The sequence below is a fragment of the Diorhabda carinulata genome, chromosome 4 (genome assembly GCF_026250575.1).
Source record: "Diorhabda carinulata isolate Delta chromosome 4, icDioCari1.1, whole genome shotgun sequence".
Classification (NCBI taxonomy): domain Eukaryota; kingdom Metazoa; phylum Arthropoda; class Insecta; order Coleoptera; family Chrysomelidae; genus Diorhabda; species Diorhabda carinulata.
In genome coordinates, this window is record NC_079463.1 from 3679537 (window position 1) to 3694853 (window position 15317).

Sequence of the window (15317 nt, forward strand, 5' to 3'; positions counted from 1 at the left end):
TCGACCTTAATGTCAAATGTCATTAATGAAGTTGAAGTTGTCAATATTTGTTAATACCGTAAATTGTTGTAAATAGTTTTACAATGGTTTATTAATATAAGTATAGTTTTGAATTAAACTATAATAATTATTGATTAATATTATAAGTTTGTTTAGTTATGCTTCAAATAAAGTCAACAGTGTGTGTAGGTGAGACCTAAATAATCTACTAAATAGAGTTTTAATTTACGAGTCATGAATATTGTTAAAATATCATCACAGTATTTGCTGAATTAACAAATTTGTATCATAAAATTTATACCGTATAAAAAATAATAGAAATAATTCTCAATCGGTCATTTGATTGATTAGTGAGTGCATTCACCTTAAAGAGAGCTATAATTAGATCTATATCAATTTTCTGCAAATTCAAATTTCTAAATTTATTTATAGAGTAATTACTGGTGTAATGGCAAATGGTACAAAAGAAAAATGGGATCCAGGTATTGTATAACTATTTTTAAATATTTTTAGATTAATTGAATTTAGAACATTATATTGTTAAACCTCTAAATCATTTTGAATTAAGAATTAAATCATAATTGTACCACTTATGTAGAATATTTGTTTTGTTTCTAACTTATTCAAATAACTTTGTAACCATAATTTATTATATAGAGGTGTGTTATCTAATTGTATTAAGAATATAAACTACAATAAAATTTTTTTTTATTATTACTAATTTGCAGCACTCACTCGTTTATTAACATCCCTCCAACAAGCGACAAATTTACCTTCAACAGAAGAAGAACTGGGATTCCTGAGTAATTTGTTACAGTCAAAGGAACTACATGCTTTGGTGAATGTACATAATACAATAATCAGCAATGGTTCTAGTGATAGATTTTTTCCTTTGTTGTCAACATCTTTGGATATTCTTACTGAGATATTAGAGGAAATAGCCCAGAGACCATACATGTCCCCTGATTGCAAGGAACTATTTTATCTGTTACAAAAACCACATATTCAGGTATATATTATAGACTAAATGATTTAAATCAAAATATTCACTGAGTACAAAACATTTCAATTTATAGGGAGTTCTATATTCTCATGATTCTGTTGCTCAAAAAGACTATTATCCTCATTTACCAGAAATACCTCGAGAAGTTGAAGATGATGAAGAAACTATCAAAATTGTACAGTTGGTTAAAAGTAGTGAACCTTTGGTAAGCAATAGAATTGTTTTAAACAGATAAGATGCTTTTTTGCTTTTCGTTAAATATTAAAAACTGAAATTATATTTATAAAAGTCGAATTAGTTTCTAAATGGAAATAATTTGTGGTAATTTATTAAAAATTCCTTTTATATACTTTGTTCCAGTTAGAAAACTTTATTTTCATAGGTAAAAAGACATGGTTAAATTTTTTATGTATTAACAAACAAGCTAAAAAATAAATCTAATATAAAATTATTAATTTTCTTCATGTGTTTAAGAAAACTGTCCATTTGGAAACTACCTCATTATTATCAAAAACAAAGCTCGAAAATATTGAATAATTATAAATAATTTTCAACAATTATACAACAACTTTAAGTTGGACTCATAATTTATTACATATCATCTGAAAAAAATGTGGAGTACTAGTTACAATTGATAAATTTCACAAATTACTACTATATTTTAAATAATGTTTATGATAGTTTTTTCACATTATATGCAATGAATCATTCTCAACTAAAAGTTGTTAAAATTTAGTTGAAATTATGCGATTAAATGGATATGAAAATTTTCTTTCTTTCTTGCAAAGGCCGGGGCACAAAGTGCTGAACCTGTTGTTGTAAGTATCACTGAGTAGCTATTTCTCCCCCTTCCTCTTAATGCACTTTATCTCAAGCACAATTTAATCCCAATACACTGATATTGAACTAAAGTTCTTATATATTGATCTTTCCATACAATATGATGTGTGCAAAAAAACACGGAAAATGAAACTTTACTCATATTATTTCGCAACATCAAACGACAAATGAATTGACATCAATCAGCATCAGTTGTCAATCGACTTCAAAGATAGACACAATTTGACCTCAATTGACATAAATTTACGCCAATAGGAAATCAATTGACAGTCAACAACAATGGACATCGATCGACATCAATCAAAATCAATTGACATTCAACAATAATGGACATCGATCGACATCAATTGACAAACATAGATATGAATTGACATCTATCAGCTTCGGATGACAATCGATTTCAATGGACATTAATCGATATTAATTGACTAAAATATACATAATTTGAAATAAATTGTCATCAATCAACATGAATTGATAATCGATTTCAATAGACGACACAATAGACTTCTATTGATATAAATTGGCGCCAACTGGTATCAATCGATGTTAATAGATATCAAAAGACATCAATTGACAATCAACATCAACCGACCAATGTCATAAAAATTCAGATTTATTTTAACTTGTTTTATACAAATAACTGTTAGTAATAATCATTAGATAACTTGAGCAACTTTGAAATATTACTTTCATTTTCTTTTTCTATAACTTTTGGTGGAAACTAGTTTTTCACAGGAGCTTAGAATTTTCATATAAAATGAAGTTGCGATGGAGCCCTAGTTTCTATTCCTATTTTTTTATAAAAAGATGGATGTTTAGAAACGAAACATTTTCCAAATCAGTACTGGTTATACTGTTTGATTTAATATATTTTGAATCGCATATAAACAAAAAAATATTACAAAAGAAATCGTTCAGTGATAATCTGATCTAGATTTCAACTCTACTTCTTGTGCCATCCACGTGTATGTATATAATTGTAAAAAAATGTAAATCTAATTGAATGTTCTGCTTTTCTGTCACTTTTCTTTAAAACTGTTGGGCCTCCTTTTTTTCGTTTTGATTACATACAAGTTTTTAATTTAGGGAGCTACTATTAAAACTGACGAGTCTACAGGAAAAATTGTGATAGCAAGAGTTATGCATGGTGGAGCAGCCGATAGATCAGGATTAATTCATCCGGGAGATGAAGTTGTTGAAGTTAATAATATTAGTGTCGAAGGGAAAACTCCAAATGATGTTTTGCAAATTTTGGTAAGCAAATATATGATAAATGCATGGCCGGTTACAATTACATAAATTTGGTCATTTCCAATTAGAGTTCCTGGTCTTCAGATAAACTGTAAACTTCTTTACGAATAATATTATTCTTTAACGAAGCCTTATATTCAATCAATTAAGATATTAAATTGTAAATTTTTAAGGCTTAGACAAAATCTATGTCCAATTTTGAAGGTTGATAGTTTAGCATAACTTAAATCCTCAAATGTCTGTTACCACCATATAAATATTTAGCAAAAACCATATTGTAAAAAGTTTTGAGCGCTATAATTAAAAAACTATGCGTTATACAAAAAAAGTTTTAAATGAAAAAGATGGCAAAAAATTATTATCTATAAAAATGGTCTCCGCTATTTTTGTCGGAGGCGCGGTTTGCGAGATATTCGATAAAACGTGTTTTTCAAGATGGCAGCTGGCGCGGGCGCCCCCCATAACACCTACTTGGATTTACATTCAGGAGACACCCCTAAACATATTCCAAAAAAAATCCGTTTTTTAGAATTTTTTTGCTCTGGCGCTTGGCTTATACTGTTTAGATTTTGTTTTAAAACCAGTTGTTAGTTTTGCTTTCTTGGATATATACAGGACACTACATAAATAAATACAATTTCAGAATAATGCAACTGATTATTTATATATAATTCCTTATTAGAAAGGATTAGTATGGTTCTTACAAATTCAAGTATCTCAATTAATTTGAAGGTTATAATATTTCAATTAGAAGCTCCCAATAACCTCAAAGTTATAATATAAATATATATTTCATTAATTCCCTTATATATTTTGTGTTCCTATTGGTTCCATGGTTTAAGTGCTATTAGTTTTTTAAACTTGTAGACTAATATGTTTTTTATAAACTCCAGTTATAATTGCAATCTAACCAAAGTAGGATTTTAAATAATTCAGTTGATTTCAATAGACATGCAGGAGTATCTTGCAGTGAAGATACCCCTTTAAGATATATATTAATGTACTATATCTAAGGACTCTAACTTTCTAATACAACAGAAATTACAATTAATTAACACTATAGATTTTGATAAACTTTATGTAAATCTGTTTACCAAGTCATCAGGTTTAAAGCGGTTTTAGTCTTTAGCTTCTTTACTGAAGGTACTTGAAGGTCCTTCTCTATAGATGCTGATGTAACATACCACGGGGCATTTACTGTAGCTCGTAACACTTTATTTTAAAACTGCTGCAGTATTTCTAAGTTGGAATTGCTTGGTCTAAGTATAAACTTGTACAACAGCAGTTTGGTTTCCAAAGTCAATTCAGATTTACGGCCAATAATCCAATAAATTTGTTTAAATTTAATGCCAAGGCTACTATAATTCGTATGAGTTTTAAATTGGCCTATCACATCCTACCAATAGTCAAAAACAAAGTTTTAAAAGTGAAAAGTATAGCAACTTGACAAAAGTGATTTATGTATGTGTAAAAATGCATTATGCTCTTTGTATTTCTCATTTTATTTATAATTTTGAGAATCAATCGATATAAAAGGTCCATTTTATTGTTATTTATCAAAATATTTCCTATTTTCAATTACATAATTTGAAAACATTTTTCAATTTCCAGCAAAACTCAGAAGGTACAATTACTTTCAAATTAATACCTGCAGATTCAAAATCTGGAATTAGGGAAAGTAAAGTTCGAGTTCGAGCTCATTTTAACTACGACTCATCAACCGATCCATATATTCCTTGTAAAGAAGCAGGTTTGGATTTTGTTAAAGGTGATGTTTTGCATATTGTCTCTCAAGACGATGCCTACTGGTAAGTAATAAACAACATTCAAATTTTTCATAAAAAATCTTGGTAATTTTAAAAACATCTATTAAAAATTACATAATTATCTTTTTGGTAACTCTGATACATCTATTACCACAAACTTTTATCAAATTAATTATTAATAGTTTCTCAAACAAAAATTATTTGTAATGTATCTTGAAATAGTTTTGAAAATCCTTAAAGAATTTTTGTTTCCAATTTTAGGTGGCAAGCTAGAAAAGAAGGCGACAGAAATATGAGAGCCGGTCTTATACCCAGTAGAGCTCTTCAGGAACGTCGAATAATCCATGTCCGTACTCAAGCTGTTAAAAATGGCGAAGATGGTTAGTAACGAGAACCTTGAAAACTTGTGTTTGTTGCTTTTACTGTTCTCTTCGCTTATTAATGCTTGTAAAAAAAATTATTTCAATCATTTGGGATATTAATGACTTGATAAAGAGACATCAATATGGAACAACAATAGTAACCTTCAACGATGTGCGAAAATGAACAATCAAGAACAAATGGCTTGAATGGTTCTTTCAATTAACGAACAAATACCATTAACATTTCTATCCAAACAAAAACGTTTCCTAGTGAATGGTACTGGTACCTAAAATTACTAACCTTAAAAATTTATCACATCCCAGACTAGTGAATTTACTCTAACCAAGGGAATTATTTTTGTTTAAATGGAGAATTTTTTTATAATTAGGTTCCTGTTAACGAATCTGTCCTAGGGATCAACTAAAGGGGGTGTAACTATGATTTTAAATTAGATAAGTAAAGTAAAGCCTAATTCGTTTAAAATTTGTGGATTCGTTCATATTTCTTCCAAAATCAATGGATAAACTAAATGAAACGTTAGAATGCAAACAATCCTCCGAAGTGCGGAAAATGTTTCTCGATGACCTAACCTAACCTAAACAAAAAGGGGTTATTCCATACATTTATGTAGATTACTTTGAAAAATTAGAAATTCAGCTGCCTAAAACTTTACAATTATCTCGCCAATGAGCATATTTCTATGAAAATTATTATCTTAGAGCATCTGCAGTGTGGACTCCATTTAATTTTAAGACCAGGGAAACCAATGATAAGTTGTTCGACATGACATTTGTAGAAAATAGAGTCCCACGAGGTTTTTGATCTTTTAAATGAATTTATTATAAATAAAATGAAATACACACAAAAATGACAAAGCTTCCGAAGTATTGCATGCAAATTTCAAATTGCTTTTATCTCATAGCACGTCTCATTCATATTTCCAGTTACATTCAAGCTTGCATGAACTTGTCGTTTACCGTTAGGAATTTTGTGCACCCTTCCAATTACATACAAGACAAAATTATATTAGAGTGGTATATTTTACATATATACAATTCTATATAGATTTTGAATAGTATCACAATTTTGAAAATACTCAAAACTAATCCCAGAAACAACAATATGTACCTATACTTATTGATAATCTTGAATTTCTTCGATTACTGTTAGTTCAGTTCAATTTAATAAATAAAATTGTATATTAAAAAACTGTTTAGTGCAAATATTTTCAATTATCCATTTCTAAACGGTAATCGGTGGTGCTAACCTTCCATGCATGCTACATCATTCATAAACATTACTAACCATTCTCATTTTTGGTAGCCGTAGGGCTTTGCTCTGTTTCAGCTTTGCCTGTACTAACCTGCAGTCAGTTTCCGAAATCCCCTCGTTGTACATCTAAACCTAAAACTAAAAAGATTATATATGATATAGCTGAAAACGACGATTTCGATCGAGAAGAGATTGCTACATACGAAGAAGTAGCTAAATTGTATCCCAGACCTGGGATGTACAGACCTATAGTACTTATCGGAGCTCCGGGTATAGGAAGAAATGAATTGAAAAGACGACTCATTGATACAAATGTTAACAAATACAGAACGCCGACGCCTTGTAAGTTACTTCGATTATTGTCAATAAATTAGTTAATAATGTAGAATAAACTAAAGTGTTGGTGAAGAAAAATATAATACTACCGTTTTGTCTGTCTTATTCTTGTTGAATTAGCATAAAATAATAAGAAATTGTTAAACCGATAATAATTTCATTTCCTTATTTTTTTATCTGTCTCTTAAAGGGCAATAAGTTGACAAAAAGGCACCGCCAAAAATAAAGAAAGGTAACGCAAAATTTAAGTACCGGACCTGAACACCTACAAAAATAAGAAAAAACAGTACAATAGATTTAATCTTCTAAAATAATGCTACAACAGGTCCATTTCAATCATCCCAACGAGTATTTCCTCATAAAGTTGAACAAAGGGTCTATTTATATTCATCAATAAAGGGTTTATACTTATAATTTGGCTCTGTAGATTTCTTACTGATTAAAATCTAAATTTTTTCGAAACGAAAAGATATCGCGAAATAAAAAAAGGTAGCGCAAAATTTAAAAACCGGTCACGAACACCGACAAAAATAAGTAAAAATAGTTCAATAGAGTGGAGTGATTGAAAAAATCTATATTATTGTTGATATTATTTAAGCCTCGTATCAAAATTCGAATTTTTAACTAATTTTTTTACCAGTTACCACAAGAACGATGAGACCCGGCGAAGAAGACGGTAAGGAGTATTTCTTCGTATCCAGAGAAGTAATGGAAAAAGATATCGAAGAAGGTAAATTCATCGAATTCGGTGAATATAAAGGTAACCTCTACGGCACTTCGACGGAAAGCGTCAAAGCAATTATTAACGCTGGAAAAGTGTGTATATTAAATCCTCATTACCAAGCACTGAAAATGTTGAGAACACCTCAATTGAAACCGTACATAATTTATATAAAACCACCGAACTTGGAAACTCTGAAAGAAACGAGGAGTGCTTTTCGTGCTAGATCAACATTTGATATTAATAATTCGAGAGGTTTTACGGTGAGTTTATTTTGCTTATTTGTGAGATATATACAGGGTTAACCTATTACTTCAGAAGTAATCGGCGCATGAGTACCGAAAACTATTTCACCTCAATTTTTTCATGCGATCCTCTTCAAAATACAATACTGATGATATATAAATATATCAAAATAAATGATTCCTATTATTCATCTCTGAATTAATTTCGAAAATATATTCTTCAAAGGAGAAAACAACAACTTTCCTGGCTAATACCTCGACGAATATTATGTCAATCGATCTTTTTGTACCTTCCCAAACGCTCGCAGTTGTAAAGAGTTTGTAACCACTGACTAGTTTCGACGTTATTACATCTCAACAGAGTAGTTCAACAACCCTCGTTCGGGCTTGAGATTATATATATATATATATATATATATATATATATATATATATATATAAATGTGTGTGTTGAAATATGTAGTACTATGAAAATTTTAATGCGTTTCAGGATGATGAATTTAATGATATAATAAAATCAGCCGCAAGAATAGAATTTTTATACGATCATTTTTTCGATGAAACCATCGTTAACGCCGATTTAGCCGTTGCGTTTAGTCAACTAGTAAGTGCAGCAAATCGGTTAGAATCAGAACCATTATGGGTACCGGCTTCGTGGGTTCAATGATTTGTTATAATTATATTGTTATGTTACTGTTAACTCATTTAAAACGATTTTTTATTTCTAGATTGTAGATTTAATAAGAATGTTATGAGATTTTTAAAGGGATTTATACGCTCAACAGTTGCAGTACACTTCATTACATACATTTTGTTACAGTAAGGTACAAATGAGAGTTCCCTGACACTTTTTCGCATACCCCCCACTCTTCTCCAACCTCTCACCACAACTCACCCATACCCTCTACCACACTCCCACTGATTTTGATCTAATGGAATTCAAAGATTTCAATTTTTCGTTTTACCACTTAAGCTTCGATAATAGATTGCAATGGATACAGATTTTCTTCTGTATGTGGGTATAAATCCCCATGTTTTTACTTTCCATTAGTATATAAATTATGCAAATTGTTTCAAACGGTTTCTACATCAAAATATTTGAAGATTTTATTTTCTTCGGCTGTCTGGTGGCAACCTTAGACTCCGGTTAGCTTACAGTGAAGACAGTCTAAAGTCTAACTTTATATTTACTTATCCATGCAGATCAGAAAATAGGGGAAAAGAAAGACCTTCTTCTTCTAATCGTACGTTAGGACTGCAGTTGGGATGATGAAGATCAGCTTTCATACCATCTTGTAGGTGGTCGGGATGTATTCGGACATCTGACATTCTGTCCACGTGGTTTCTCCATTACGTTCGCCAATGATAATCGTTAGTGAGGATAAGAAAGGGAAAGAAAAATTAGTTTTATATAAAAACGATTTAAATTTATTGTGCAAAGTTGGATCCATTTGTGTGAAGTTGACCCCTGATGCCAGTTCCTTAAACGATTAAAAAAATTAAACAGGTTTGTTCCTGATACGATATAGTGCAGAGAACATTGGTTGATTGTTGTATTTGAGGTTTTTTACGTGTAGTATTAACAATAATGGAAAATGATTTAGTACTTTCAGATTTCACTTATTGCACTGCACTGGCTGAACTGACTCTTAGACCCAGTGCAAGCCATACAGTAAACTGGGTGAACTAGTTTTCTTGCACTGCTACTAAGAACAGCGGCACTAGCGGTGGTTCTGCTATAAAGAATGCTTTAGTGTACACTACTGAACTAGTTCTACTAGTGCAGATCCCAAGAACAAACCTCACGTCTAAGTTCATTTTTATGGCATCAGAAGGCCAACTTCATACAATAAAAGATGGCACCTTTGAACCAATAAATTCAAATATAATTGCTATTTAAAAATTCTTCTTTTCTCTCTCACTCTCTCTAACGATTACCATTATGACATTAAAAAAAAAGAATCAGGGAGATATTTTGGTTGACCTGTGATCCCCTAAGTTGTATAAAAGGTTGCCTATAAGTAGGATCTAAAGTTATCGACGAACTTTGTTTCCAAGTTGCCTATACAACGGAAACATTGTTAATAATTTTGTTCTTTATCGAAATTTGTTTTATTTTCTTTAATTTTCTACTCCTAAGAACTTTTTTATATATTTTCGTGATGATTTATCTGGATTTTAGGTCTCTTTTTAAAAAAATCATTTTAAAGTAACAAGTAAAACTTGACGTTTCGACCTTCTACGGTCTTTATAAAAATATGACTTGACAAGACGAAGTAAGTCAATTTTTACTTGTTATTTTCTTGATTTTCCTAGAAAAGAGACTTAAAATCAAGATAAATCATCACGAAAATCCATTTAATTTGACTATATAGGCAGTTTTTAGCTTCTTTTTTGATTCTACAAAGAAAAAATAATTATAACTTCCAGATTTTGATGTAGACGGGTTTGAAATAATTTTTTAATAAATAATTGTTAACATTTAAAATATTCTAAATGATTTTATAGTACGATTGACTAGTTATTTTGGAAGTTGTAGAAGAATCCATTTTATTTGCGGACCAATGTAGTAAAAAAATATTTGGTTTGAATATTTTAGCGTGATAAGCTAGAATATATACGCTATTGTTGTTGTCGATTTTTTAACACGTCTAGAGTGTCTTATTAATATTGCTTCTCAGAGTATTCGTTAGAGACTTCTCCACTGTCGAATTTGACAGATATATTAGGACCTATGATAATAAGAGTGCCATTTTCTATATGACAAACTGCGTTTCTTCATCCAAAACATTTTTGAAAAAATTGTGCCTCATTGATCATATTCTAGAGTTTTAATTTGATAAGTAAATAAATGATTAAAAACAAGATATATCACGATGAAGTAGGTCGACATGTTTTTTAGAAAGTATTTTTATGAAAATTTGTATACTGAAGTTTTCAGAAAAATTAATTTAATATAAATCTATTTTTCACTTACCTTTTTAAATGTTGAAATGATGATTTTATTTAAAAGGGAAAGAAGATTTTTTATAAAAAGAGACCCAAAGTCAAGTTTAATCACGAAAAAAAAAATAGTTCTCCGAGTTGTTATTATACTGTTACTTTAATTGTTTTAAAAATTTTAATAAACGCAAAAAATCTTGACTGAAAACACATAAATATTTGGAAATATTTTAAAAAACTGATTAGGAACGAGTTTTAGTTTTCTCAAAATTTTACAAAAACTTGATTTAGACATACAAAAATTGTAAGCACGAAGCCAAAAAATAGAATCGTCATTTGAATTTTCAAAATTATTTTTACAGTTTGTGACTTGACTCTTTGTATACAAGAAATTTTTGTTAAGGGAAAGTTTGAAATAACTGAAAAGTGGAACCTTCTAGACATATGATACTTCAAATAAAGTTATGATTTTGGAAAAATGTTTTACAGGGTTTTCAAAGAAACAGATTCATTTCCACTGGAAATGAATTGGAAATATTTTAACTGTAACGAGGTTTTGGAAAACTCCCTTATACAAATTTTTGAAAAAATATTACCTATAGATACAGCTAATTGTGATTTACCCTATACAAAATTATTAATAAATAGTTGTAGAATTTTTGTCAAAATTTTTGATTCAATTTTCATAAACTCGAAAAAAATTACATTATAAATATTTAAATTAACTTTAAAAGCTTTTGTTAGGATTTTTAGTTCCTATTGTTGTGATTTAAAGTTACCTTTATTATTATCATCCCATTTATTTTGATTTTTTTATTTAAAGACAATATTTTTTACCATACAGGATGTACAAAAATCGAAGTTTCAAATAATGACATGCAATTAAATCTCTGAATCCTACAACTAAAATTTTTGTTAAGCTAATACATTTTTATACATCCTGTATAGATAAAAAATTAGATTTTAGAGAATATGTTATTTTTTTTCTATGTAAACGATAATAAACAATCGAAGTATTTTTTTTATTTTGTTTTAATCCCAATCAAATTTTTAGTAGAAATTATGTTTTAAAAAAATTATATTTCAATATATGCAGAAGAACTTTTATCAATAGGGTGTTGAATGGTGAATATGTGCTTGGAATTATAGCAAACTAACAATTATACTTTCTGGCCCTTCGAACTGAATATAAATGAAAGAATGAAACTCTAGAACAAAGAAGATATCCAAATGCATCTCCCTAACTTAACATTAGCGTTTTACAAAAAAAATGTTTATAATAATATCGATTATAAACTATCATTCCATGACAGAAATCAGAAAATTGCGGCAGAACTTATTGCAAAAAAAAATCTCCCAGGAAAATATTAATAAAAATTCAAGGAGATATTCCCAGGAATCTTAATTTCATTCTTTCAGTACTCCAAAAGGCAGGAAACAGATAATCGGACAAATACTAGTCCAATCCCTCCCAGTTAAATATTCAAAAAGAAATTGTTGCATGGTGAAGATCATTTTTTCATTTTCATCATTAATTGCCAAATTTTTTCTATTGGTACAATTAAAATTTCTGGAAAATGACTATTGAGAATTCTATTTTATTTGAATACCAAATATTTCTTGAAAACCATGTACTACTTTTTGATTTCTTCTACAGCTTCGCTTTGGAAATTAGCACATAAGTATACGGTATATGCAGGATATCACAATTTTCGTGTTACAAACTACTAAAAGTAAAAATATATTGTGAAAAAAAAACAATCTCTTTAGGTTAATGTGTTGACATGATTAGGTCTGACGGATATTTCTGTGGCTTTTTTCTTTAATTACATCCTTAATTTTAGTACATTTAGATATTCACGTATAGTTTGGTTTGATATATACTAAGGTGCAGATTTGGACTCATTGATCTTGATTTTCCATTTGTGCAGCCGCCAAACTTTCAATTGATCTAGGTGATTCTGTTGTGTGTTAAATGTCTCCACAGGATTTTCATGAGTTGCTAGGATGTCTGTGTCAACTGCAAATAGCGATGTTTCTGCTGTAATAAGCGAATCCCTTTGTTTACATGAACTTCTTCTCATTAAGCTAGGATCTCAGCAACTTGAAATAAGATAAAGGAAGATACTTTTTAATTTTCTATAATAGCTTTGGTTGCAGACCTTGTCAGACCCCTTTTGTATCCCTTGACAAGTTTCCAATTTGCACAGTTTTGAAAAACGGAAAAATTGAAGATATTCTTCAATCCATATATTTTTACAACCTCTTGTAATTTATTTCCAGTGAGCTTCATTAGTGAGATTTCACATATTTTTAGGAATTTACTATTATAAATCTATTAGTCATTGACTCATTCAAATTATCAGAACATTACATGTCTATGTTCTAATACTACCTAATATATTATGCAGAATTAAAATTGCGACGTTTCCAGGATATCCAGAATATCGATGACCAAAATTCCAGGTCAAATCGTGTTCTAAATTCTATATATGTATCTAGGAAAATATTAATCCATGTTTCATCATCTAATTACAAAAACTTATTTTGTTAGGTTAAGATTATGCGAAACTCATATGACAATAAATCTGAAAACATATTTGGTAGGTTCATTATTTTATAGACATTTAAATAATTTTTAATCGTAATATCCTGCAAACAATTTAATAGAGTTTATAAAAAAATTCAGTCTGTTTTAATATAACGAGCTTATTACGAATAGTTTTTCGTTTTTTATATATGAGATTAAACATATTTTACCAATTTAAACTAGAATATTATCGGCATATGGTATATATCATACATGTACATTTTAGTAAAAAAGTCTCAAGTCAAAATATGTATATCTTTCTAACTTTTGACTTTCTTTCAATAGTACAATTCCAATTACTACTTTAATATTAATTCTGTTTACACGTACAACTGTCAATTAAGTGATTGACGTTATATTTCAAGTAAATAGGTAATGAGCTTAACCTCACTTTTGCGCATAATGTAGTTTAGTGTTGGTTTATGGCATCAAATGATGTCACATGGTACAATTTTGACTTGAGCGTCATCTCTCCCTCATTAATTCAACGTCAAAACTAAGCATCTTTAGGTTTTTAAATCGTGTATTTAACTTAAAAATGTAGAATGTTCATAGAAGTTTTTTAAATGATAATTTATATTTGAACACATTATGTTTATAGTTTAACCAACTATTAACAAGGTGTTTTAGAGGTTGACGTTTTTAAATTTGACATTGCATTAATTCAAGATGGTGCTCTAGTCGGAATTATATCACGTGACTACATTTTGACGCTTTAATTCAGCATCGTGCGTAAACATGAAACTGGAACTTAAGATATTAAAACGAAATTTTATATTTTATATAAATTTGGGTCCCTCAAATTTTAAAACAAATGTGGTTGTTCATTCTGGGAAGGAAATAAACGTTTTCACCAAATTCATGCACTTTTTTTACTAAAATGTACTACTTTTTGACACCGAAACAGGTCAATAATATCCAAGTAAAGACGTTGCTGGGCTTTTTTTGCTTTTATGTATCATTAAATGCAATAACAATTTGAAATTCTAATTTAAGTTGGTAATTAAAACAAGATCGTTAATTTAAGTGAATATAGTTTATGCCTTAATATTAGCACTTCCAGTGTAAGATATGCTACAGATTAAACATTTTGCAAAACCATCAGCTCCTTTTCTAGTTATTGAAAGAATTTGGAGATACAAAGAAGTTGTTTGTGAATTTTCCAATGGAAATAGATTAAATCTCAAATGAATTTCTATTAGAAAATCACCGTGGAAGCCATTGAATATACTGTAAAAATATTTTAACATTAACATTGTGAACAGGAATTGATGGGACTTTGCTGCCTTTGATAATTGTTACCAATCCTTTGAGTAATTAAAATACGTATGTATATATACATATTAGGATAATATTATAGCCGAAATTGATTCTAAAAATTTATTTAAAGAATAGATATATTGGTATAGAAGATATATTAAAATTTTGGTCATTTATTTTGTGGAATAAGCAGATTGGTTCATATTTGAACCAATGGATCTCATTTGGAACAGATTCATTCGAAAATTAAAAGTTATTTTTCTAATAAAAATGTAGTGTATAATGTTTTGAATTCATCTTCAACACGTAATTAAATAAATACAGATTATAAAAGAAAATCTCTTCACAATAAATTTTTTTGGATATGTGAAAGAAAACCCAGTTAATTCAAATGAAATTGTTTTAGTAATGAAAACTGTGACCGAAATTTTATAAAAACAATAACCTCGTAGTTTACAGCAAGAAAAGAATAATCAAAAATTATTTGCAGTTAATAATAATTCTACAGAGGATATATTACCATTACTGAATAAGAGATTAAAGTAGCAAATTATTTTATTCACTTAATTACTCCCTTAATTCTTATATTTATTTACCCTTACGAGTGTAAGACCTGGGGTTGATTTCTTTTTTCATCGAGACTTTCTCAATCGATTTGTTGATTTCGTCCATCCATATCATCCTTGGGTTTCCTCTGTTTCTCACTCTTACTGTTCTGAATTTT

At 29.2% G+C, this 15317-nt stretch overlaps 1 protein-coding gene and 1 long non-coding RNA gene across 8 annotated transcripts; one reads left to right on the forward strand and one right to left on the reverse strand.

The window, feature by feature from the left end:
* On the forward strand, window positions 1-11761 carry LOC130892758 (MAGUK p55 subfamily member 7). Of its 7 annotated transcripts, none has more exons than XM_057798344.1 (11): window positions 1-189; window positions 433-482; window positions 729-1009; window positions 1077-1208; window positions 1792-1821; window positions 2933-3100; window positions 4709-4905; window positions 5125-5243; window positions 6550-6840; window positions 7475-7818; window positions 8291-11761. In XM_057798344.1, exons 2-11 carry the CDS (start codon window positions 449-451, stop codon window positions 8465-8467), a joined length of 1773 nt encoding a protein of 590 aa, XP_057654327.1. In that variant the 5' UTR covers window positions 1-189; window positions 433-448; the 3' UTR covers window positions 8468-11761. The 7 variants fall into 7 exon arrangements, with proteins under 7 accessions (XP_057654327.1, XP_057654332.1, XP_057654333.1 ...); XM_057798349.1 differs by having other exon boundaries at window positions 6661-6840; XM_057798345.1 differs by having other exon boundaries at window positions 46-189; window positions 6574-6840.
* Window positions 5199-15317, reverse strand: LOC130892759 (uncharacterized). Its single transcript, XR_009059096.1, has 3 exons — window positions 15190-15317; window positions 6590-6636; window positions 5199-5307 (listed from the first exon to the last, which is right to left on the reverse strand). It is a non-coding gene; the product is annotated as an uncharacterized LOC130892759 (long non-coding RNA).

What these genes read in the sequence shown, in the direction of transcription:
- LOC130892758 (XM_057798344.1), top strand. Translation starts at nt 449, where the DNA reads ATGGCAAATGGTACAAAAGAAAAATGGGATCCAG. An exon ending in TGTTAAAAATGGCGAAGATG is followed by an intron (nt 5,244 to 6,549) that starts GTTAGTAACGAG and finishes CATTTTTGGTAG; the next exon opens with CCGTAGGGCTTTGCTCTGTT. An exon ending in ATACAGAACGCCGACGCCTT is followed by an intron (nt 6,841 to 7,474) that starts GTAAGTTACTTC and finishes TTTTTTTACCAG; the next exon opens with TTACCACAAGAACGATGAGA.